The following is a 26,055-nucleotide window of genomic DNA, read 5'->3' on the forward strand; positions in this document are numbered from 1 at the left end:
GCCACAGCCATGGCTATCTGCTACCCCATGGCTGTGGGCCTCAACAAGGGCCGCAAAGTTACCAAGAATGTTTCGAAGCCGCGACACTGCCGCCGCCGTGGGCGCCTGACCAAACACACAAAGTTTGTGCGAGATATGATCTGGGAGGTGTGTGGGTTTGCCCCTTATGAGAGGCGAGCCATGGAATTGTTAAAGGTCTCCAAGGATAAGCGAGCCCTAAAGTTCATCAAAAAAAGGGTGGGAACTCACACCCGAGCCAAGAGGAAGATAGAGGAGCTCAGCAACATCCTGGCTGCCATGAGGAAGGCCACTGCCAAGAAGGACCAGACTGGACCCTGCCTGCCTTGCCCCAGTTACCCAATAAATTACCCAATAAAGATTTGACAAACAAACAAAAAATCATCACATCAAAGTAAATGTATACCTATGCACTCTATGTTTACTCTTTTTATCTGCCCAAATAGAGCTACAATTCATATTATCTTCCTGTGTAGGTATGTACACAGTTTAACCTTACTAAATAACTTACCCTTTTTATACTTCTCTTGAATCTTGTATTTGAAGATCAAATTTTCTGTTCATTTCTGGTCTTTTCATCAGGAGACCTTGAAAGTCCCCTATTTCATTAAACGTCCATCTTTTCCCCTGAAAGAAAATGATCAGTTTTGCTGGGTAGTTCATTGAGTCTTGGTTGCAATCCAAGCTCCTTTGCCTTCTGGAATATCATATTCCAAGCCTTCTGATCCTTTAATGTTGAATCTGCCAGGTCCTGTGCAATCCTGACTGTGGTTCCATGATATTTAAATGGTTTCTTTCTGGCTGCTTGGAGTAAAATACTCTCCTTCACCTGATAATTTTGGAGTTTGACTACAATATTCCTTGCAGTTTTCTTTTTGGGATCTTTTTCAGGAGGTGATTAGTGGATTCTTTTAGTGACTTTTATTCTATGATTCTACAATTTCAGGGCAGTTTTCCTTGATAATTTCCTGGAATATGGTGTCTAGAACCTTTTTTTTTTGATCATGGCTTTCAGGTTATTCAATAATTCTTAAATTATCTCTCCTGAATCTATTTTACAGGCCAGTTGTCTTTCTGATGGGGTATTTTACATTTTTTTCTATTTTTTTTCATTCTTTTTATTCTGTTTGACTGATTCTTGGTGTCTCACAGAGTCATTAGCTTATATTTGCTCAATTCGAAGCTTTTGTACCTAAATTAATTAATTAATTTGGCAGGGCAATGAGGGTTAAGTGACTTGCCTAGGGTCACACAGCTAGTAAGTGTTGTGACTGAGGCTGGTTTTGAACTCAGGTCTTCCTGAATCCAGGGCTAGTGCTCTATCTACTGCACCACCTAGCTGCCCTTGTACCTCCTTTTCCATTTGGCCAATTGTGTTTTTTAAGGAATTGTTTTCTTCAATCAGTTTTCGTGCTTTCTTTTTCAAGCTGTTGACCCTTTTTTCATAATTTTCTTTCATAACTCTCATTTCTTTTCCCATTTTTTCTTCTACCTCTCTCATTTGATTTTTAAAATCCTTTTTGAGTTCTTCCAGGAAGGCTTTTTGGTCTGGAAACCAATTCATCTTTCCCTTTGAGGCTTCACAGGTAGACATTTTGACAGTATTGTTCTCATCTGAGTTTGTGTTTTGGTCTTTCCTGTCAGCATAGAAGCTTTCAATGTTAAGGGCCCTTTTCTGTTTCTTGCCCATTTTGTGCCCTATTTTTTTACTTTTAAAGTTGAGGTCTGCTCCTGGGGCACAGGGGCCACTGGGGGCCTGAGCACTGGCTTTCTGCTCTGAGGCCTCTGTGGCAGTGAATTCCTCACTGCCCTGGGCTTGCTCCTTGTGCTGGGATGGCTTGGCCTAGTCACACCTATCCTGTGGGTGGTTCTCTAGCTGGCAGGTCTCACAGCTGGCCTGCTACACCACCAGCCTACTGAACTAGAACGAAGGGTCCTCAGCTGCTAATCTGTCCTGTGACCAAGAGCCTCCTGCTGACTTGACCAGACCCCCTCTACACAGTGCTGAGCTGTGCTGTGCTCCCTTTTTGCCCAAGTGAGACTGACCTTTCCTGGAGTCTTCTAATAAATGATCTCAAGTTGGAGGATTCTGCCTGTCTTTTAATAGGCTCTGTAGCCCCGGAATCCATTGAGAGGCTTGGTTTAATGGTGTTTGTGGGGGGATTCGGGAGAGTTCAACTTCCTGGCTTCTCTCTGCCGTTTTGGCTCTGCCCCCAAGAGAGTTAAATCTTCCAAAAATTTCTTATAGTATAATAACATTCCATTCCATTCACATCCCATAATACATTCATCCATTCCCCAATTGATGGGTGAACTCATCTTATGTGCAGTCCTTTAGTACAACAAAAAAGTGCTGTCTTTTTTTTTTTTTAAACAAATGTCTTGGGGCAGCTGGGTGGTGCAGTGGATAAAGCACCAGCCTTGGATTCAGGAGGACCTGAGTTCAAACCTGGCCTCAGACACTTGACGCTTACTGGCTGCGTGACCCTGCCTGGGCAAGTCACTTAACTCTCATTGCGCTGCAAAAAAAAAAAAAAAAAGTCTTTTCCCATCTTTGTCTCAGAGGGTCTACGCTATACCCAGCAGTGGTATCACTGGGCCAAAGTATAGGCACATTTCAGTTACCTTTTGAGTGTTGTTCGAAATTGCCTTACAGGATGGTTAAACCAATTCACCATCCCACCAGTGGTGTCCATTAGCATGCCTTCCAACAACTGCCATTTTCCTTTTTTGTTATCCTTACCAATCTGAAAGGTTTGGGGTAGAACCTCAGAGTTGTTTTAAATGTTCATTTCTCTTATTTGTAGAGATTTCACTTATTTTTCACTTAATAAGATATATTTATTCATTCAAAACAGTATTCTTTCCTCTATTAGGTTCTGGTTAATATATTATCATGGTTATAAATTAAGCACATGTGTGTTTGGGAAGATCACGCTCATTTTGGCAGATCAGGAGGTAGAGACAGACACTGCAAATGGACAGTGTGCTGGGGCCAGAGATGAAGAAGGGGCCGGACTGCCTTTGGAGAGCTATAGGCTTCTCTTCTTTAATACCAGTATTTCCCATTGACGTTAATGGCTGTACGTGGGTCGGCACATGGTGCATGTGAGCTAGCAGAACAAGTTACTCATGAGGAGTTAGGTAGAAGTGATGGAAGGGACATGGTCAGGGAATTTCCAGCGAGAGAAAACAGTGTGCCTGTCGCATGGCAGAAGGGAAAGTCACCCAGTGAACAACTGGCCTGCATACTCCCCTGGTGTCCGTGGGTACGTGCTGCTCTCTAGTCTGTCCCGCCCTGCCCCCATCCACTCTGATGAGGAGGGAGGAAAGAAGACTGAGTAAAGCCACAGTGACAGAAGGTACACCAAGAGGGAAGGGCAGAGCTGGCAGAAAATATGGTTGGGTGGCTTTAGCAGACAATGATGTTGCACTTAGTGCCTGTTACTGACTTTATGGCTGAGTTTAGAACCTTAACTAATTATCTGGGGCATAAAGAGTTAGACAGTGTTACTTAGGCATGTTCTTTAACCATGAACTGGTTAAAAGTTCAAGATGGCGATCTACCCACTGTGAAATAACAAAAAAGAAAACTGTTGTTTAAAATCTAAATTGTGGGTTCTAATCTGCCCCATCCCCAGTCTTGGGGGGAAGCTGGCTAAAATCACTGATAAATTCAGCAAGAGTTTAGGCTTTTAAAGATTTATTAAAATATATATTATAAGTTAGTGAAGAGAGAGATTGAGAACAGATTCCTTATAGCATGGAAATCCTAGCTCAGATCTAATTTGGTATAGCCAGAGAGAAAGAAAGCAATTTCCTTTCCTAGCAGCCCATGTGAAATCTCTCACCACCAAGCCAGTGTCTGAATGACTAAGAGGGAACCGCCTGTTCTCCATCTGCCACCACACTTGTTCCTCCTCACCAAAAAGAGAGTTCTTCCATGAGGGGGCATCCACTTCCTAGTTCCTCTCTCTCTCTCCCCCAAAGGGGAGGTCCTTCTAGCTGGTTGGTTGAGAGTGATCTCTTGCTATCACTCAGGGCCAGCCAGGTGTGGCCTCCATCCAGTCATCCTTAAGTAGATAGTTTCTCATTCTCACCCAATTCAAACAATACTAAATCAATCAGGAGGGGCCCCTGGGCATCTGCCAAATTCCATTATTTTATCACAAAACAAAGATACAGACATGAAGACTGAGAAAATCACACGCTGAAAATAAGTTATCGTGGCATTTTATTACAACTGTAACAAACAACATCTTAACACTAGGCAATCATATCACAGTTTCTTAAACTATATACATACTGGAATTTATACAAGTCTACACATTACCAAGGGGGATAAATGCCATTACCAACCCAAAAAAAGGTCAAATTATCAGCAAGATTAAAAAAAAAAGTTATGGCTAATTAGTCACAAAAATTCACAGTTAATCTGCAAATATTTTAAGGATGCAGGAATCATATTGCACATAATACAATTATAAATGCTAACCAGAAGATTTACATATTTAATCTATTTTTTCACAAAATTTACATCATCATGCAATACTTCACTGTATACAGAATGGTAGAGCTATCATAATAGACAGATAAACTCACAAACTGTTTGAACATAGTAGCCAAAACCCCATTAAAATCATCTTTAAATTATACAGAAAATAATTTTATTATACAGCAAAACCCTTCAGTGTACTAAACATAACGGACACGATGTTATAGTCTGTTCAGAGACAGGCCTTAGTGTTCTTCCTTGTCCTTTCCCTTCCTTTCTTTTTCATCTTGCAGTGAGGTCCCGAGCTTTTTGATGAGTACTGAGAGAACCTTGTCCAGTGGGTCCATGACTCCTCTTTGGAGCCATTTAGGAATAGTGGTTCTGGCATGATGAAAGCCCAATTTTTGAAGAATATAATCAACACCTACTGGGTCAATTTTTCTTCCAGTCCAGGAAATTAACCTTAAAAAGAAAAAAAAAGTTTTGACTAAAGTCCCCCATAATTTGAATACATGTTCAAAAACACCCTTATACCTATAAAAATTTTGGCATGCACATTGAACATGACACAGCTGTAACCCAAACTCCCAGTCTTGGGCTAACTGGGCCACAGTCTTCTATCCACCGGCTAAGCATACACAAATGCTGCATGTGTTTGAAGCCAAATGAGATGAAACACCATTTATAGGTTCTTAAGAAAGCCCAAGTAAAAGGCAAATTTGTTCCTTCTCGCTAATTCACTGATGGATCTTTCTAAAGCTTTTTTAGACATGGGGAACATTCTAACTGGAATGTTTCAAGGAGCAAAAGAAAATCTGGTTAGCTTTTTTTTTTTTTTTTGCGCGGGGCAATGGGGGTTAAGTGACTTGCCCAGGGTCACACAGCTAGTTAAGTGTCAAGTGTCTGAGGCCAGATTTGAACTCAGGTCCTCCTGAATCCAGGGCCGGTGCTTTATCCACTGCACCACCTAGCTGCCCCCATTTTTTTTTTTTTATAGTGAGGCAATGGGAGTTAAGTGACTTGCCCAGGGTCACACAGCTAGTAAGTGTTAAGTGTCTGAGGCCGGATTTGAACTCAGGTCCTCCTGACTCCAGGGCCGGTGCTCTATCCACTGCACCACCTAGCTGCCCCACTGGTTAGCTTTAAAGAATCCTTTCCCTTAAAGGCTTCTGGAATCAGCGGGCATAGTGGGGAAGACAATTAATTTGGAGGCAGAAGGACTAGGTTCAAATCCTGATTTTGCTACTTAATACTCGGGCAGATCACTTCAATTTTCAGTGCCTCAGTTTCCTTATCTGTAAAAGGGGAGAAAGAGAACTAGATGATAGGTAAGGACCCTTCTAGTTCTAAATCTGCAAGCTCGTTATTGCCGTGAGATACAGGACACAAAGAACAGTGAGAAGAAAGTGCTATTATTACCACTTAAGTCCAAGACCTTTAGGTTCAATGAAAATTAAATGGAAAATTTTATTTTATTTTTCTGTAGGGCAATGAGGGTTAAGTGACTTGCCCAGAGTCACACAGCTAGTAAGTGTCAAGTGTTTGAGGCCGGATTTGAACTCAGGTCCTCCTGAATCCAGGGCCAGTGCTTTATACACTGTGTCACCTAGCTGCCCAAAATTTTGTTATTTTTAACCTTTCTTTTACTCTAGAAAATTCACAGCATTTTTCATTATGTCTGCTTGTATTTACAAAACAGATTGTACTAAATAGTTTTCAGCATTATCCAGATGACTAATATTTAAAAACTTTCAAACAATTCTTATAGAAAGGGCTACGGGGCAGCTACGTGGCGCAGTGGATAGAGCACCGGCCCTGGAGTCAGGAGGACCTGAGTTCAAATCTGGCCTCAGACACTTAACACTTACTAGCTGTGTGACCTTGGGCAAGTCACTTAATCCAATTGCCTCACTAAAATTAAAAAAAAAAAAATTAAAAAAAAAAAAAAAAAGAAAGGGCTACAATTTCACATTGCCCAGAGCAACAGTGTTTTGCTGATTTGGATATGGTATATTCTCTTGTATTTTTGTTTTGTTTTTGGGTATATTCTCTTGAATGAAAACCTCCTATTATCAAAGCAGTCGTTAGTCCTTGTACACAGAGAAGTCATTGCTTATGAGACATTTTTCCGTATTATTTTTGGTGTACTTACATTTGAATATAATATAGCCTTAATAAAATGCCCAGTTTTATAATATGTTGGATGTTTTCTTTTGCTTGGGGGTGGTGGGGGCAGGTAGAATAAAGCACAGCATTTATAATCCAAGTCCTGACCAGAGAGGTCCTCTAGTCCAGTTCTCTAATTTTATATGATGACCAAGCTGAGGTTCAGAGTGGTGAGCAAGTCTCCCCAATTAGCTAGTTGTTTTACGGAAAGTACTTGTGGATAAAGCACTATTTAGTAAAAATCAAGAAAACTAGTTTGCTTATTACATTAGAGAGAAAACAGCATGTGTGTTGATATAAAGCGACTGCTGTATGCCAACTTGGGCTAAGCACAAAACATTGTTTCCTGGGGGTGCTAAGGCAAAGTGAAGTGACTGTGGGTATTCGGAGGTGGAAAAGACTACTGATCACCACTTTTCTGAAGCCCTCCCTCCAAGAGACCCAAGGCTGTGGTGTCCCGTACCCTTACAATTGTGGGAGGGGGAAGAGAGCGGAGGAAGCAGCAGGAAACAACAGCCTGAAGAGAGCAAGGCCACATGTCAAAAATCACGCTGAACAAGCAGTGACTTTGGGTAAAGGACACATAACAAGCTACACTTTCAAAAAACACTATTTCTGCAAAGCCAATCTTAAGAATGCTGATCAAAGGACTACGTTATAGCTAGCTACACACCGTAGCGTAGGTTCTAGATGCCAGGTATTGCACATAAAATCTCTCCAGTCTACAGTAGTGTATGTAATGCTTTCTTCTCTGTCCTTCTCAGAGGAATTCTCATCATGAATGATGATTGGACTCTTCTGTCCTGGTCGCGTGGATAACAGTCGAGGTGGAAAAATAGCTGGAGCAAAAAAGAAAAGTTACTTTGTGAATCTTAGAAATAATGTCCTCATTCTAAGTCAAAGGGGATAAAAAGATGAGAAAACAAAAAACCAACACTCCCAAATTCAGGTTATTTTGACTGACAAGGTAGCAATCACCTAGTAACACCTTTAACATTGATTTACCCTTTATCTTCTCTACAATTGAATCAAATGAATCTTCTTAGCATCCTTTATCTACTTCTGACTCACTTCTTTAAGACCTGGCTAAAGACGTAAAGTTACAAGTGAAGCATATTACATTACAGGGGAAAGCAAAGGCATTGAAGAAGGTCTTTTTCCTCCCACACCAATTAGGAAGAATGTACCGTAATTTCTTTCTGGGTAACATCTTTTTTTGGGGGGAGGCAGGGCAATGAGGGTTAAATGACTTGCTCAGGATCACACAGCTCGCAAGTGTCAAGTGTCTGAGGCCAGATTTGAATTCAGGTCCTCCTGAATCCAGGGCTGGTGCTTTATCCACTGTGCCACCTAGCTACCCCTGGGTAACATCTTTACAAAGAAAACAACTCTATTAAAAAATCGTGTCCTTAGAACTTAGTGTAAAGAATGTCAATGGAATTTGTTTTACTCTTAAGTCAAACTTCAAAAACAAAAATAGCGACATTTTGTCAGTAATAAATTTAAACAAATGACGGATTCATAAGCATGTCTGCCCCAAAGTAATTCTGCAGGATACTGGAAAGATGACAGGATAAGAGGTTAACAAAGACAGGTTTATCAGTCTGATAGAATGCCTGGAGGTGGTAGAATCACTGTATATACTCAATGGAAGTATTACTTTATAATTGAGCATTCTAGTCATTCAGTTCTTAAAATATTTATACTTATTATCATTTTAGGAAAAACAAAACACCCAGGGCAAAATGTATTTTGAGTATCAGTTACTTTGAATTCGTAGAGACAATATCAAAGAAATATTAAAATCTATAAAAATTATTACAAATATGTTTAGTAAAGCCAAACAAAAATCTGGACTGGGTGACAGAATGATAAAACAAAACAAAACAAAACAGAAAACTAAAAAGAGAAAACAAAATTGAAAGGCTGAAATTTAATTGTGGCTTGCAGATGTTTGTGAAGAATTTCTACACACTGTGTCTATAGAAAGAGCCCATTCTCCTGGCTTAATCATTGGCTTCAAATTCTAGTTGAGTCTCATAGGTGTCTCTAAGTCTTCAGTTTTAGTTTCACTCTTGAGGTTCATTTTTAGCACAAGGAGCTTGCACTGTGATGGGAAGAACAACTCAAAGCTCAGATAAGCTGTCCTTCAAATGTGCTCCTGAGCTCGGCTGCTGTCTGGCAGATTTCTTCCCTCAGTCAGGTTTGTTAGGAAAGTATTTGTGAAAGGCTGACAAGAAAATATCCAATCTGTCCTTCAGAAAGGACTTCAGTGTTGATCTTCTTTCACGCCCTTGAAAACAGAGCTACGGAAATGGCTATTTTTCTGACTCACAATAAGTAAAACTTGAAATATTCTGATATAGGCTGATCTTTAAGTCATGCTCCTTTAATCTGAAATTTAAAAAAAAATCTTTCTACTGATGAACTACATTTTTGTTAGGTTTGTATGAACAATAAGATACATGCTGTTACCCAGTGGTTCTAGCATTATGAGGAGATAAATTCTTGTTTGTTTTTTTTTTAATTAAAAAAAATTATTTTTTTCCACTTAACAGGTAAAAACAATTTTTTTTTTCTTTTTGTGGGGCAATGAGGATCAAGTGACTTGCCCAGGGTCACACAGCTAGTAAGTGTCAAGTGTCAGAGGCTGGATTTGAACTCAGGTCTTCCTGAATTCAGGGCCAGTGTTTATCCACTGCGCCACCTAGCTGCCCCTGGTAAAAACAATTTTTAACCTTAACTTTTATTTTTCATAATTCTGAGGTCCAACTTCTCTCCTCCCAACTGCATCATTGAGAAGGCAAGCAATCTGATAAAAGTTATACATGTGCAGTCATGCAAAATAGGTTTCCGTACTAGTCATGTTGTGAAAGAAAACAGATAAAAAAAGCCCAAGAAAAATAAAGTATGTAAAAAACAATTATGCTGGGGCTTATATATGTATAATCACATTAAACATATTTCTGCATTAGTCATGTTATGAGAGAAGAATCAGAGCAAAAAGGCAAAACTTCAAAAAAGAAAAACAACAACAACAACAAAAACAAAGAAAAATAGTATGGTTCGATCTGCATCCAGATTCAACAGCTCTTTTTTTTTGTTTTCCTGTTTGGATTTGGAGAGCATTTTCCATCACTGTTCATCATGTCTTATAGCACAACAGTATTCCATCATAATCACATACCACACATTGCTCAGCCATTCCCCAATTGATGGGCATCCCTCAATTTCCAATTCCCTGCCACCACAAAAAGGCTGCTATAAATATTTTGGGGCAGATCTCTTTGGGATCAGACATAGTAGTGCTATTTCTGGGTCAAAGGGCATAATTCCAAATTGCTCAAGGAGGGGGCTTCTGATAGGAATACTCTTTACTTCTGCTATAATTGCATTTGTGACTGTTGTGTCCATTTGGCTCCAGAGCCCCCTCCAGTGGGCCACAGGCACTAATACCACCTGGGCTCCTGGGACTGTTTCCATCAGGCTCTGGTCCTTCCGAGGCCTCTTAGACTGCTCTCAGGCTCAGCTCTTATTTTGGCTGTGTTGTTGTAATAGGTGTTAACCAAGGTTCCACATGCTTTCCTTCCTTGGCTCCACAGATTGTCAGCCCAATGTTTTCTTTTACTGTCTCATCAATCCCTTGTCCTGCTTTTCTTGTCTCTGGACACTCGTTCCCAGCTTTGCAGAGCTCATCGGTTCTAGGTTCGATGCGGCTTAGAACGCACTGATGACAGAAGTTCAGATTGGGAAAAGAGTACCAGGGGTCATCGAATTCAGCTCCTACTTGCTGGGAAATCTCCTGTTATCATATTCCCAACAAATGGAAATTCAGACTCGTCTTCAAGACCTCCATTAAGGAATGACCTCACTACCACCAGAGATGCACCCCTTTCTCTAGTTTTTCTTTACATCAAGCTGAATTCTGGCTCCGTGAAAATTCTCCCTGTTGTTCCTGGTTCTGCTTCCAAGGGCCAAGCAAAACAAGTCTGATCCTCTCCACAAGGTTGTGTATCAAATCCTAGAAGTCGGCCATCACATCCCAGATTTCTTATAATCACAGTCCCTCCACCTTGTACTCAGAACTAAATATAACACTCCAGATGTGAACTGACAGGGGCAGACTCTTGTACTGTGTACATACTCAGGTCTGCTTTCTTTCTTTCAATTCCTATCTACACTTATTTATTCATTTATTTAGCTAGCTAGCTTCCCTGCTATCCCCCATGAGACCTGGAAGATGCCCAATGTTGATTATGTGATCACACTAATGTACTGCTAATCAATTCTGCCTAATTGAGTGTAAATGAAGGAACTAAAATATTTGGTCTCTACCAATCAATTAATTAACCAATCAACGCAATTTTTGTTTGTTTTTTGAAAAGCACCTACTATGTGCCAAGCCCTAAGGATTCACAAGGAGCTCACATTCGACCCATCATAATTGTTTGGAAAATGACAGACATTATGCAGACATTTCCACTGAATTTTCAAAGAGAACACAGTGCCTACCTTTTTCTTTTTCTTTAAGATAAGCTGACACTAAGTCATGAAGAAACATAATTAGCTCAGCATCCATGGTCACACAGATGTGGTCGGTGAATTCTGTTACCACACTACATTCCACCTTTGGCTTGATGTTGGTGTCTGGAAATGATAAAATATTTTTTAGAGAAATAATTTTAATTTAATAAGGTTCCTTCCTTTTTCCCAGGGTAGAACATGCACATAAAGGTGATTAATTTTCCATTTAGCTTATGGGAATCAGTGCCACTATTTATTATGCTCATCATTAGTAGTGATATCTATCTATCTATCTATCTATCTATCTATCTATCTATCTATCTATCTATCTATCTATCTATCTATCTATCTATCCATCCATCCATCCATCCATCCATCCATCCATCCATCCATCCATCCATCCATCTACCTGCCTACCTATCTACATACATATCTATTTACCTATATGGATGTGTCTATATGTGCTATCTCTATTTTTATTTCTAATTGTATATGAAAACAAAACTAGTTTGAGCTTCCAACATTTAATTGTAAAAATCACTACAACTCTGTGCTAAACACCAAGTATACCAAGAAGGTAGCAGGCACCTTACTTAGAACATGTCATATTTGCTAGACAGCAAGATAGTCCTAGTAGAAACCAGGATTTTAAGGGATAAAAATTGTTCAATATGCACAATAAATTCTCAGTCATTTTAAAAACAGATTGCTCTCCAATATTCGTTAAGTGAATGCTAAATATCTGAGCAGATAAATCCACCCTCCAAAGAAAATTGCATCTTATTAAGAGGTGAGTAATAACCAGGACTGAATGAGGACGGGGTTCTTTGCATCTAGACTAGACTCAGGGCTGGCTGCCCACTCACCCTGCAGGGAAGGCTCCTGTGGCTCTTGGACATGAATAGATTTGAAGTCCAGCTGCATCCGAGGGAGGGCAAAGATGGTCTCTGTTTCATGGTTGTAACTAGAACCTCCTCTGAATCCACTCAGCAGACTAGAACTCTTGACAGTCGTGCTGCTCTCAGTGTTGTTAGCATCAACATTTCGAAGCAGGTTTAACTCTACATGGGCAAAAGAAAAAGTCACACAAAGTCAGTGTCCATAGTGAAAAGCCAAAGCCCACTGAACCTTCTGGAATGTACTCAGTGAAAACATGGAAGCTGGCTCAGAGAAAGTTGATGAATGGAAAAGCTTCTGTAAACTCTGGAAGCAGATTAGACCATAAACATTTGCGATCAGGCCTATGTCCTTTAAACCAAAGTGGAACTGACATAAGCACCCAAGGCAACGCCACTGGTCTTTTCAAATAAATTTCTCTAACTTTCAAAGAGAGAATTTTACAGGATCTTAGAGCCATATCACAGAGGTTATTAACTTGTTAAACAATGCCTGAAGTTTACTTAGTGGTGCTGAGAGCTATGCTAAGACATGGAGGACATCATGCGTACTTTGGGGTTCTTGTACCATAACGTATTGCCCAGGCTGTCCCTGCCGCCAAGAATGCCTGCCTCTGTCCTCCTCCCAATGGCCAGGAGCAAACCCTCTAACCTCTCTAAGCCCTGGTTTCCTCCTGTTATGAAGGGAACAATATTTGTATCAGCTGCCTCGTGAGGTTGTTGGGGAGGGTTTTGTAACTTCAAATACCATGCAAATGGGCTGTTACTAAGTTTATCAAGAACATCAAAGTGAAGTGAGTTTTGAATTACCCCCCCACCCCCGGCCCCCACTGATGTTTAAGCTCTCAGCCATAACAAAGAGGTGCCCAGCTGAGGACCCGAGCCCCGGACCTTCATTCCTCGTGGCAGTGACGTAGGTGAACCACTCTTTCACGCTGGCCACTCCATGGGGTGGGTTTTCGTGGCGGCGTCTTGTGATCTTGGTTATTGTAGCCATGGGGCTTTCTAAAGCACCACAGGGTTTAGTGACCATAGTGTTGTGACCGAGGTGGAAATCCAGCGTCTGGACAACATAGGTGGAGTGATCACTCGAACCTGAGCCGAGGGGAAGGAAAACGTGTTAGAGACACCATTTTATTACTGTGTGAAGCCACAGAGGTTAGGTTTTTAATTTCCTGTTATTCGTAATTAGGTAACTATATTCAGACAGGATTGCAGTAGCCAGGGGTGGGCGGGTTGGAGGAGTGGTGAGGCCAGAATCCCTGACTCCTGCTTCCTTTTCAGTCTGCATATGGGGAAGGCAGGTGTGGGGGGCAAGGGCCCAGTCTTGGCCTCTCCTGGGGCCTGGAGGCCTCCATTTCTCAAGAAGCGCCTAGCTGTGAGCTGTGCAGGCACTGCTCCCTATTACCATACGGGGATCAGCAGGAGGCCTCACTGCCCTCATGGCCTCAGACCTGCCTCCTCTTTGTCCAGGACCCAAAGGCCTCCCCTGTGGCCACCATTCCTGTCCCAAAGAAAGCAGTACTGAGGGACAGAAGCATGATGGGGCTGCACAGGCCAAGTCATGGCCCAGGATGAGCCTGGGCCTCCAGGGGCTCGTAGTCAAAAGGGGGAGAAGACAGAAGGGGGCAGGCGTACTGAGGAGGATGGGGAGAGGCTTCCTGCAGCAGGGATTCTAGCTGGGACGAGGAGGAAGCCAGGGACAGGACAGAGGAGGCAGAGCCCTCCAGGCCTGGGTTGCAGGCAGGGGAAGTGCCTGGAGCTGAGAGACAGAGGAACAGCAAGAGTCACAGGATGGTGGCCAAGATGGGGGAGGAAAGGCAGTGACTTGCCTGAGCTCTCCCCAGAACCCCTCCAAATACCTTCAAATAATGCCATAAGACAATTCCTGGAGCAGCAGAATGCACAAAAGGACAGGGTGAAATAATTTTCCAGCCAAAGACAACTTAGAAGGTCTGCAGGAAAGGTCTATTGTACTGGGGCGAGATAGAGCACAGCCCAGTGCAGGCTGTGCCAGTGTAGACCTGGCCCCAGCAAACTATGAGGAGGTCTTGGGAGCCCCTGAATCAGCAGTGGCAGGGTCTGCTTCTAGGGCTCTAAGCTCACAGATGGTAACGGGCTTGAACAAGTGGTCAAAAGGAGACCACAGGGGTCTCTTGGCTATACTGAGGCTTTGCCCAGATTTGCATGTGGGTCACAGTCCTGGGTGGCAGTTCCAGGCTGGGGAAGAGCACTAGCACACCAGAGCTCGTGGCCACAGTAGAGCAGAGACCCTCCGTACAGTTCCAGGACAGAAAAGCAGGTTTGTGGTGACTCACAGACCAGGAGAGGAGTAAACACACCTCTCCTTAGATCATACCACCTTGGAAGAACTAAAAACTTACAGGTCCCTAGAAGTATCTTTGAAAATAGCTGTACATGGGGCAGCTAGGTGGCACAGTGGATAAAGCACCGGCTCTGGATTCAGGAGGACCTGAGTTCAAATCTGACCTCAGACACTTGACACTTACTAGCTATGTGACCCTCACTGCTCTGCAAAAAGGAAAACAGCTGCATAAAACCCCTGAATCTTGAGACACCATGGAAGCAAAGCCCTACTTTAACAACGAGTTAAAAGTCAAGAAATGGGCTGGGAAAATGAGCAAACAAAAAATTCTGACCCTAGAAAACTACTCTGGTGACAAGGAGAATCAAAACACACCTTCAGAAGAAGATAACAAAGTCAAAGCTCCTAAATCCAAAGCCTCCAAGAAAAATATGAATTCATCTCAGGCTATGGAAAGGCTCAAAAAGGACGAGAGGGAAGCAAGAAAATGATGAAAGAAGAGGCAACAACTTGGTAGAGGAGACGCACACACACGCGTGCGCGCACACGCACAAACACACACACACACACACACACACACTACTGAGGAAAATGACACCTTAAAAACCAGACTGGGTCAAACGGTAAAAGAGTCACAAAAAGCCAGTGAGGAAAAGAATGACCTGAAAAGCGGGATTGGCCAAGTGAAAAGGAGGCACAAAAGCCCACTGAAGAAAATGAGCAAATGGAAGCTAATGAGTTTATGAGAAATGAAACAATCAAACAAAATCAAAAGAATGAAAAAAAATAGAAGACAATGTGAAATATCTCACTAGAAAAGGAATTGACCTGGATAATAGATTCAAAATTATTGAAGAATTATTGGACTACCTGAAAGCCATGATCAAAAAAAGAGGCTAGACATCTTTCAAGAAATTATCAAGGAAAACTGCCCCGATATTCTAACTAAAGGGTAAAAGAGAAATTGAAAGTATCCACCAATCACTTCCTGACCCTAAAATGAAAACCCCAGGAATATTATAGCCAAATCCCAGAGCTCCCAGGTCAAGGAGAAAATACTGCAAGCAGTCCGAAAGAAACAATTCAAGTACATGGAGCCACAATGAGGATCATACAATATTTAGTGGCTTCTACATTAAAGGATAGGAGGGCTTAGAATATGATATTCTGCAGCACAAAGGAACTGGAGTTACAACCGAGGATCACCTATCTAGCAAAACTGAGTACAATCATCCTTCAGGAGAAAAAATGGGTATTCGATGAAAAAGAGGCCTTTAAGGCATTCTTTTTTTTTTTTTAGGGCAATGAGGGTTAAGTGACTTGCTCAGGGTCACACAGCTAGTTAAGTGTCAAGTGTCTAAGGCTGAATTTGAACTCAGGTTCTCCTGAACCCAAGGCCAGTGCTTTATCCACTGCACCATCTAGCTGCCCCCTCAGACATTCTTGATGAAAAGACCTGAGCTGAACAGAAAATTCAACTTTCAAATATAAGACTCAAGAGAAGTATAAAAAGGTAAAAAGGAAAAAGAAATCATAAGGGATTTAAAAAGGTTAAACTGTTTACATTCCTACATGGGAAGATGATACTTATAACTCTTAAGAACTTTCTCATTATTAGGGTACTTGGATGGAATATACATAGAAAGAGGGCACAGATATGAATTAACTATGAAGGGATGATATCTAAAAAAATAAAATTATGGAGTAAGAAGAATGTACTAGGAGAAAGTGAAAGGGAGAGGTAGAATGGGGTAAATTATCTCACATAAAAGAAGCAAAAAAAGTGTATAGAGTGGAGGGGAAGATGGGAGAGATGAGGGAGAGTGAGTGAAACTTACTCTCATCAGAATTGGTTCAAAGAGGGAATAACACACACACTCAATTGGGTAGAGAAATCTATCTTATGCAGGAAAGTAGGAGGGGAAGGAGATAAGAAAGGGGTGATAAAAGGGTGGTAAAGGGTAGACAGAAGCAAAATTTGTGAGGAGGGACAGGGTGAAAGGAGATAAAGAATAGAATAAACAAGCATGGGGAGGGAATAGGATGGAGAGAAACAGCAATAATAACTGGGTAAAAATTTTGAAGCAAGTTTATCTGATAAGGGCCTAATTTCTCAAACATATAAAGAACTGAGTCAAATTTGTTAAAATAAGAGCCATTCTGTAAATGATAAATGGGCAAAAGATATGAACAGTTTTCAGATGAAATAATCAAAGCTATCTATAGCCATAAGACAAAAATGCTCTAACTATTGATTGGAAAGATGCAAGTCAAAACAATTCTGCAATACTACTTCATACCTACTGGATTTGATAATGGGACAGCAGAGGAAAATGACAAATGTTGTAGGGGATTTGAGGGAAATGAGACATTAATGCACTGCTGGTGGAGTTGTGAACTGATTCAACCATTCTGGAGAGCAATCTGGAGCTATGCCCAAAGGGCTATAGAACTATGTATACTCTTTGATCTAGCAATACCACTACTAGGCCAGCATCAAAAAAGAGATAAGAAAACAAAAAAAAAAGGACTCATGTGTACGAAAAATATTTATAGCAGCTCTTTTTGGTGGCAAAGAATTAGAAATTGAGGGGATGCCAATCAATTGGAGAATGGCTGAACAAATTGTGGTATGTGATTGTGATGAAATACTATTATGCTATAAGAAATGAGCAGGATGCTCTCAGAAAAACCTGGAAAGACTTACAGGAGAGCATGCAAAGTGAGATGTATTGTGTACAAAGTAACAGCAATACTGTAAGATTATCAGCTGTGTATGACTTAACTATTCTCAACAATACAATAATCCAAGAGAACTCTGAAAAACTTATGGTAAAGAATGCTATCCATCCCCCGAGAAAGAACTGGTGGTATCTAAATACAGATTGAAACATATTTTTTTTAAACTTAATTTTTATTAAGTTTTTTTTGTGTATGTATGTTTTCTTTCACATGACTAAGCTGGAAATGTTTTGCATGACTACACACGTATAACTTGTATTTTATTTTTTTTTTTTTTTAGTAAGGCAATTGGGGTTAAGTGACTTGCCCAGGGTCACACAGCTAGTAAGTGTTATGTGTCTGAGGCTGGATTTGAACTCAGGTACTCCTGACTCCAGAGCCGGTGCTCTATCCACTGTGCCACCTAGCTGCCCCACACACGTATAACTTGTATTGAATTGCTTGCTTTATCAAAGGGGGTGGGGTGGGGAGGGAGGAAAGGAGAGAATTTGGAACACAAAGTTTTAAAAATAGATGTTGAAAATTGTTTTTATATGTAATTGGGGAAAAATAAGAAAAGATTATTAATGAATGGTTAAAAGAGAGTTGAAAAAGTCACTGGAACAGAGAGCAGGGAGAAAGCATGAAAAGAGCAGGTTATAAACGCTAATTGGAGAATTGAATATCTGATCGTTTAGGGGATGGGCAGCCACTGTGATGTGCACTGTGTGTAACCTGCCCAGATGTCTGTCCTCCTTCTCTTAAGGAGTCAGCTCCTAGTGAGCAGCTTTTCTCTCTCCTCCAGCCTCTGCCCTCACACTCGGGGACTTTCCCGGAACCTTCCAGCCTCCTAGGTCATCACCCTCCCGCTTTCATGGTCTCCATCTCGCCTTCCCTTGGGCGCCCTTGAGAAGCAGGCCTCAGAACCCTTGCACCTCCAACCCTAGAGCTTCCCCATGCTCAGGCTCTCCTGCGCTCCCACTCCTTCACCTCCCTCTCTCTCCTTCTTTAACACAACCAACACGGCCTTCCCCTTCCCCATGGACCAGGGGTCTGAATGCCAGTTACGTCACCCTTCAGGGCCTCCTCTGGGCTCCCAGCATGTCACGCCTGTCTCACTTCCCTCTTCTCAGTCCTGATCTTAGCAGTGACCTGTTACAGATGCCTGACCCTTCTCCCTCTGGACTCCATGTCTTTCTACCCCTCATTCCCTGTCCAACCACTACTCTCAGACCACAAAGGCCTTATTTGTCCTGCTTTCTCCTGAACAAGGGAATTTTCAGGATGCTCATGACGCTCAGCCTGAGGCAGCAGAGTCCAGGTGGTTTTGCTCAGAGGTTTGCTGTTAGACTCTGCCTTCTCTAGCTTGGGCTGACTCACAGGGGACAATCCCTCCTTTCTTAGCAACAACTTCTATAGCACAATGAGACAAAGCATTTATTTGGTAATGATAAAACCTGGGAAAAGCTAATTTGAAAAAGAAAAACAAAGGTGACAGACGGGAAGAGGCCAGGCCTCCCCCAGCAGGTCAGGAAAAGTTAACCATGGCAGCTTCCAAAAGCCCATCCAAGAATTGTGTCAGGGATTTCTTAATCATGTTGGCCTTATCCAGACAGGGAAGTGAAAAGAAAAAGTTCAATAATCATTATCTTGAGTGCTTTGCTCTATATTGCCTTGCTATCTTTTATCAGCTATAATCATTAGGATAAGAAATAACTGTGTAATTTATAGTAAGAGCACAGTCCCAGGGAAAAAAAAATCCTGTGTGTAACCACACTATGATGTAGGTCAAGGGAAATTCCTGCATTAGTTAACCTTAGGAGTGTGTTTACTTATTACGAAGTGTGTCTGAAATATGTGACCATTCTAATCATACCTATATATACACATACACACACACACACATGTATCTCTTTATATTAAAATGATAAAGTAAGAAAGTCATGCAAAGGGCTGATTGAGACGTCATGGAAAATACAAAGTCAGGATGTCACAAAGTGAGGACACAGTGATCTGTAAAATGCAATCTTACATGAATCAGCTTTTAGAGGACATTGGGGGTTTTTATACTCTAATCACTTTTTTAAAACTTTCAGTTCTGCATTCTCTCCCTCATCCTTTCTCCCAGTCATTGAGAAGGCAAGAAATACAATAACTATCATAGATATGCATTCATGCAAGACATTTTAACCTTAGCCATGTTAAAAAAAAGCAAGAAAAATAAAGGAAAAAAAATGTCTGTCTGTACTCTGAGTCCATCCCATCCGTTCCCTATCTGCAGGTAGATCATATTTCATCTCATGAGTCCTTTGGAGCTGTGGTGACCATTATTACTAAGTCTTTCCCAGTTGATTTATCTTTACAGTGTTGCTATTACTGTATAGACTGTCATCCTGGCTCTGCCCAATTTACTTTGCATCATTCACAGAGGTATTATAAGGTTTTCTGAAACGATCTCCTTCATTATTTCCTACAGCACAATAGTATTCTACCACAATTCTCTTTTTTGTTTATTTAGAATTTGATTTCCCCCCAATTTCATGCAAAAATAATTTTTAACATCCATTTGAAAAACTTTGTTTTCCAAATTCTCTAGAAGACAATTGCACCCTACATGAATGAACACCCCTAGAAGTAACTGTGAATTCTTTATCTCGGGGTCTCAGACCATAGTGGGTAGACTGTAGACCCCACCTTTGTTTTTCTTAAAAAAGGCTGGTTTCTTTGCCCAGGGAGACTTCCCAGTTTCCTTTTAACAGAAAACAGTGGCTAAGTTCACAAAGAGGTCCACTAAACATACTCTTTTTATTTTTTTTTAGTGAGGCAGTTGGGGTTAAGTGACTTGCCCAGGGTCACACAGCTAGTAAGTGTCAAGTGTCTGAGGCTGGATTTGAACTCAGGTACTCCTGACTCCAGGGCCGGTGCTCTATCCACTGCTCCACCTAGCTGTCCCACTAAACATACTCTTGCCTTCTAAACTGTCCTGCATTTGGTCTGCCCATAGTCAGGAGCAAAATAATAAATGTATCACTACAGTGAGACATAGTTTGACATATTATAAGAATAACAGTTCAAGACAAAGGACAATTACTGTTTTTTTTTATAACCTTGTTAGAAGACATATACCCAAATTGATATTAATGCTTACCATCTTCCCAGATTTTCTGTGCTTCTGTCCAAAATGCAATATTTGGTTCTTCTAAATGAAAAAGAGCCCAGGATTTTGAGCGGAAATTGGGACCATGGAAACAAGCTAGAGTCATGTGATTTCCATGTAGGCTCATAGAGCCTCCAAACTGCATTCCATCTTCTGGTAATGGAATCTGAAATAAGGATATGTGGCATCCTGATACAACCTTCAAAACTCCAGGCCAGTGGCGGTGATGAGCAGCATCCAAAACTACAAGGGAACAGCGAGCCATTAGTTCAGAAATGCCCCTTGCTTTGAGCATCATTTAACAGACATGTAGCAGCAGTCTGCTGCTCGGTGTTTGGCTGACCCTGAATATGGGGGGGGTGTATGAGAAAAATGATACAAACAACTTGACTGCCACCCTCCACTGCCATCAGGTGTTTGGGGGGAAAATGCCAGGACAGAAGGTATAAGAAGCAGATGCAACAAAAGGGAGAAGAGGCCTTTGAGAAGGGCAGATACAGGTGCCATCTTTTAATCGCCTATGAGAGATACACATTTCTGATGGAACTGCAGGGGGCTGGGTTGCCACCAGGAAACTGCATGGTATTTTCAACGTTCCCAGCTGTTCACCACTGTAAAAGTTCATTCTTTACTTTTTTTTTTTTGTCTTTTTTTTTTTTAGGCAACGGGGGTTAAGTGACTTGCCCAGGGTCACACAGCTAGTAAGTGTCAAGTGTCTGAGGCCGGATTTGAACTCAGGTACTCCTGAGTCCAGGGCCAGTGCTTTAACCACTGCGCCATCTAGCTGCCCCAAAAGTTCATTCTTTTAAGGCCATTATTCTCCCAGAGATGAAATATGGCTGAGAATCATGAAGCACCATGACTCCAAAGGGTGCCCCAAAGTTCAGTCATGGGTCTAAGGAGACATACAAGCATATCACTAGCAGTGACAAACACACAAGAAGTGGTATTAAAAGAAGACAACAAAACCATAATCCAGGATGTGTGCACCCTCAGGAAGTGGACGGGCTATCATGTGGTGGGAGCAAGGGGTCACTGAACTGGGGAAGCCCTTGAGGAAGGCCTCCAGAGCACCGAGCACATCCTGGATGGCGCATATGTGGGGAAAAAGAGCAAAGATCACGTGGGACAGCTGTGTGACTGGGATCAGGCCAAAGGATGATGCCACCAATCCACTGAGAAGAGTGACACTGATAACAACCACCATGAAAATAACAATAGCACTGGCAGCATTTATGTAGCACTCTAAGGATTGCTAAATCCTTCACCATTATCATCTCAGTTAGAAAAGCGCCATTGTTATCCCTATTTTATAGCTGAGGAGGTGAGGCAGAGAGTGGTTATGTGACTGTCCCAGGGTCCCACAGGAGTAAATATCTGAGGTCACATCTGAACTCAAATCTTCCCTCTCCCAGGTCAGCTCTCTATCCCTGCACCACCTAGCTGCTTCTCAAGGATCCAAGTCTACTGTAGAAAACATGATACAAATGACAAAGGCATTTTAAGAAAGATGTTAAAATCTGGGTGCAAACAACTGATCCAGAGCTAAAGGAATTCATGTGGAAATATTTGACTATAGATCCCTTTTTGGAATAATAAAAACATCTTGCTGATTCCTTTTCAAATCTCTTGCTCAGGGAGAATGAAAAATCTCTACACAGGCATATGTACCTAACTTTCTACTTCTCTAATGAACAAAAATGACACTTTCTTTAGGAAAGGGCTTTTGAAAATTTATGACTGAGGAAATGCTTAATGGATATGGCCTAAAGTAGATTATATCCAGGTTGTGATTAACAGGTCTAATAGAAAAAACAGTATATGAGAATGCATGCCCTTCCTTCTTACGCAGTTCTTGTGAATTCTTCTCTAGGTGAGTGGCTGTTGCCTTTGGGGGAAGGTAAGGAACTGGTCCCCAAGTAGACAGAGCCCGCTTGCTTGTGTCAAACTGCTGGGTGAAGAATTCCTGCAGCTTCATTCCTATTTTTATCAAGTCTGGAGTTGTTGATCTGGAAATCATTACTTGGAAAATATCCCACTTTAAATCTCCATGGACAAAAATTTCACTAAATCAAAGAAGAGAATATTTCAGTAAATATGACAATAGTTCAGTCACATCACAAAACAGATTCTCCCTTTTTAAAAAAAGTTTTAAATTAACTAGGCCATATAAATTACTGATTGAAAAAACAGGCTTAGATTTTTTAAATGGAGTTTGAGAAAATATACAAGAACATAGACTAAAAATGTAAAGTATTCATAGAAAGGTCTGTGTTCCAATACCTTTTATCTGACATACTTGAATCCAGTGTATTATACAGATTCACTTTCCATTCATCCTGCAGCTTGAGATCTGCATTACTGAAGATGCCCATGAGAATGCTCGACCCCATGTAATCCACACGAGCTTCAGTTGAACCCAGAGTAATTTGAATTTTGTGACTCGGTTGCTGATTTGGATGTTCAGAAATATGAGCTGAAAGGGACACATTTAGTCACTTTTTAAAGAGGCTGTCAGCATTAATAGCAAACTAAGACAATTTTATCTCCTGACAGAATTTAATTTCATCTTTTAGCTTCTATTTAATCAGCCAACAAACATTGATGAAGTGTTTGCAATGGGAAGCACGGTGGCTATAAATACAGAGAATGAAATGACCTCTGCTCTCCAAGGGCCTATGTTCTAACGAGGGAGATAACAAGTATAGACATGCGGGATGTGCTGAATTAATATAAAGAAGATAAATACAGAGTCATAGTGGAAGGGACAGTAGTAGTTGGGATTGGGGGTGGGGAGAAATCAAGAAAGGTTTTATGTTGAGGCTAGAACCTGGGCTGCATTTGGAAGGAAGAGACAGATTGTATGAAGGACAGGTGAGGAGGGCAGTGTATTTAGAGGAAGCCTTAAATTAACAGGCTTCAAGGAGTTAAGAATGATATAAAAACCAGTTTAGTTCTAGATCAACATGTTTCAACATACCAACCATCTCCAAAGTGTTGACATCGATGGTACCTCCAACTACGCCTCCCTTGGAATCTAACTGGGATCTTCCCAGGCCAACGGACATGCTGATCTCACGGTCTCTGTTGCTTCCTACTGACAGTCGGCCCTGACTTTTCAGACCACTGGTGGTCCATCTGGAAAAACAAGAGGAAATGGGACTTCATTGAACGGAGGTTTAGAACAGGCTAACTTTGCCAAGACGCTGCACCACGGTAAGTTACTGGGTCTAACAGGACAGCAACAAAGTAAGGCTTTTCTGCTATCCAGCCAGAAGGCATCTTACCCTCCTTATGATAGTCACAGACTGGAAGAATAGGAGAGCGAGAAGGGAGTTGGGCAGCTGGCCAGTGCAGCCAAAGCCTCAGAGGGAGTCCCTCTCTCACACAGAGGACTGAGCAGTGTCCCGAGCTGGGGAAGCAGCACCGAGGCAGCCCGTTCTGCTCAGGGATGTCTCTCATTTGGGGAATCTTTTCCATCAAGCCTAAATCGGCTCTTTTGCGATCGCCTTCTGAAAACAGCTCTCCCCGTCCCCTGAGTCCTCTCATCCCTGGGCTCAATATGCCCAATTCTTATTCCCTTCTTTTCCATCACCCGCTCCCCTTGCCCTTGCGTTGTGTGTCACCAGATATATAGATTATATATACTCTGACCTGGATGAAGCGATGTGCATAGCTTATCTGTTAGAGCACAACAGGAATAACTTGGCAGACAATCTAAAAGGGATGCAGTAAGTAACACTTGATGTCGCTCCCAATCTAAAAAAGCTGTTGTTCAGCTATTTCTTAGTCTTTGTGGCCCTATTAGGGGTTTTCTTGGCAGAGATACTGGAGTCGTCTGCCATTTCCTTCTCCAGCTCATTTGACAGGTGAGGAAACCGAGGCAAACAGGGCTAAGTGAATTACCCTGTTAAGTGCCTGAAGTTGGATTTGAACTCAGGAAGATGAGTCTTCCTGTTTCCAAGCCCAGGGCTTGTCCACTTCACCACGGAGCTCCAGAACAAAAACAAAAGCAAAAACCCCCACAAAGCCTATACTAAAGATGATTCCACCTCTGAATGACTTACGTTGTATTACCCATCACATTGCTCATGTTCATTTGAACATTAAGTTGTTTGAGGTTGATAGCAAACACGACCAGGGTCTCCCATGGGGTGCCTTGCTGGCTGGATGCTTTGTTGGACTTATTAAAAGGAGTAGATGTTCTTGAGAGTGAATCTAAAAAAAGGAAAGTTAAAGACATTCTGAGTCAAAAAGGCATCAGGGCTTTTTCCAAAGCAAAATCGAGTAAAAGACCTGTGGTTATGATAATCAGGGGTGGAAAAAAAATCATAAAACACTTTCTGCATATGGTTTAAAAACTATTTAAAAAATTAACAGTGGGCTGCTCGTCTTAATAGCTACATCCACTGCCTGAGTGAGTGGCAATGAAGAAAGTAAACCATTCTTCTAGATGCTGTTCTGCCTGGTAAAGTGTATTTGTAGCTCTCTCTCCCAGGATGCTGCTCCAGTCCCTCCCTAATTTTTCAGGGACTCAGTACCATGCTGAGAGGCCTGGTGCAGCCCAGAGAAGTTACATCGACCTCTGCCCAGCCCTCGAGGGTCTGCTGAAGCTGCCTCGGCCCTGTGTGATGGGGCTGGAGCAGCCACACTGGAGAGGGGAAGGGCCCTCCTTCTTGGGGCAGTGCTCAGAGCACAGCTGCCCATTAGTGGTCTCTGTCTTAGTCTGCTTAGAGATGATGGAGTACAGGCCTCCATTTCACTGGCTGCTCTTCAAATCGAGGAATCGTCTCTGGCCTCTAAGTGCCTCCCGCTGCCCAGGCTCTCACCTGTGGCCCCTCCTCACCTTAGCGGCTTTCACGCAACATTGTTGTATTTCAGTCTCACAGTTGTTATTATGGCTACGTCCACTTTACAGGTGAGGGAACAGAGGCCAGGAGAGCCTGGCCCTGGGCCATGTATCTAGTGAGTGTGTACAGTGGGATTAAAGCTGGTCTCCTCTCCTCCTCCAGGCCACGCTCCTCCCAAAGTTCAGGGGTGACTGTGTCACTCCTCTCCTCAATGACCTCCAGTGGCTCCCTATCACCCAGGATAAAAATCAAGAAGCCCTGGGTGTTCTCTGTTGCCGTCCCCAGCTTCCTTCAAACCCTGCTGTGCCGTCCGTCTCTGGCTTGTGAACAGCTGCCTGCAGGCTGCCCCCCACTCAGGCCACAGAGAAGGCTGACTTTTCTTTTCTCTGCCTCCCTGTGCTCAGCGCAGCACCTAGTGCTTGGGAGCGCACGCGAGGAAGGCTTGCTGATCTCCCCTGGCTCACAAGGAGTGAGACAGCAGCAAGAGTGACGTTCCCGGGCTACCGGAAGGGGAAGCGGCTTCAGCTACCTCAGCCCATCAGAGTCTCTGACTGACAGGCCTTATAGATGAGGAGGTGGCGGCTCAGAGAAGCTGGCTCAGTGACCAGCTCCTGGTCACACTTTGATTCCAAACCAGGCTCTTCCTGCCTCCGAGTGTGCCCACTTGCCACTCCCCACCGCGCCTTAGCTCCTTAGGCAGTGACAGGTCTACAGGTAAGGAGCCAGGGTCAAAACCATGTCTCAGGGGCAGGAGGGAGATCTCCTCTACACACAGCCAACCCTTGGCTGCCCCCGTTTGTCCTGAAGGATTTCTAGCCAAGGAGAACAGCCATCTTCCCAGAAACCTCACAGTGATATGGAGGAGAGGCAGGAAGGGACAAAAATGAAGCCAGAGACTGGCC

At 42.4% G+C, this 26,055-nt stretch overlaps 2 protein-coding genes across 6 annotated transcripts in view; one reads left to right on the forward strand and one right to left on the reverse strand.

The window, feature by feature from the left end:
* LOC122732311 (60S ribosomal protein L36-like) lies at nucleotides 1-384 on the forward strand. Its single transcript, XM_043972380.1, has one exon. It carries the CDS (start codon nucleotides 10-12, stop codon nucleotides 382-384), a length of 375 nt encoding a protein of 124 aa, XP_043828315.1. The 5' UTR covers nucleotides 1-9.
* A 3,851-nt stretch (nucleotides 385-4,235) lies between these two features.
* Nucleotides 4,236-26,055, reverse strand: part of KIAA1109 (KIAA1109 ortholog) — a 222,166-nt gene continuing 200,346 nt past the window's right edge. For all 5 annotated transcript variants that reach the window (XM_043969747.1, XM_043969748.1, XM_043969749.1 and 2 more), the window contains 10 exons: nucleotides 24,371-24,521; nucleotides 23,284-23,441; nucleotides 22,587-22,779; nucleotides 22,152-22,369; nucleotides 20,295-20,546; nucleotides 12,991-13,194; nucleotides 12,070-12,264; nucleotides 11,192-11,326; nucleotides 7,353-7,518; nucleotides 4,236-4,975 (listed from right to left, as the gene is read on the reverse strand). In XM_043969747.1, coding sequence (XP_043825682.1) covers nucleotides 4,759-4,975; nucleotides 7,353-7,518; nucleotides 11,192-11,326; nucleotides 12,070-12,264; nucleotides 12,991-13,194; nucleotides 20,295-20,546; nucleotides 22,152-22,369; nucleotides 22,587-22,779; nucleotides 23,284-23,441; nucleotides 24,371-24,521 — 1,889 coding nt within the window. In that variant the 3' untranslated portion in view covers nucleotides 4,236-4,758. The remainder of the gene's footprint in view (nucleotides 4,976-7,352; nucleotides 7,519-11,191; nucleotides 11,327-12,069; nucleotides 12,265-12,990; nucleotides 13,195-20,294; nucleotides 20,547-22,151; nucleotides 22,370-22,586; nucleotides 22,780-23,283; nucleotides 23,442-24,370; nucleotides 24,522-26,055) is intronic.

Source organism: Dromiciops gliroides, chromosome 6 (assembly GCF_019393635.1).
Source record: "Dromiciops gliroides isolate mDroGli1 chromosome 6, mDroGli1.pri, whole genome shotgun sequence".
Taxonomy (NCBI): Eukaryota; Metazoa; Chordata; class Mammalia; order Microbiotheria; family Microbiotheriidae; genus Dromiciops; species Dromiciops gliroides.

Excerpts from the sequence above, each read along its gene's own strand:
- LOC122732311 (XM_043972380.1), top strand. The coding sequence starts at position 10 with ATGGCTATCTGCTACCCCATGGCTGTGGGCCTCAACAAGGGCCGCAAA.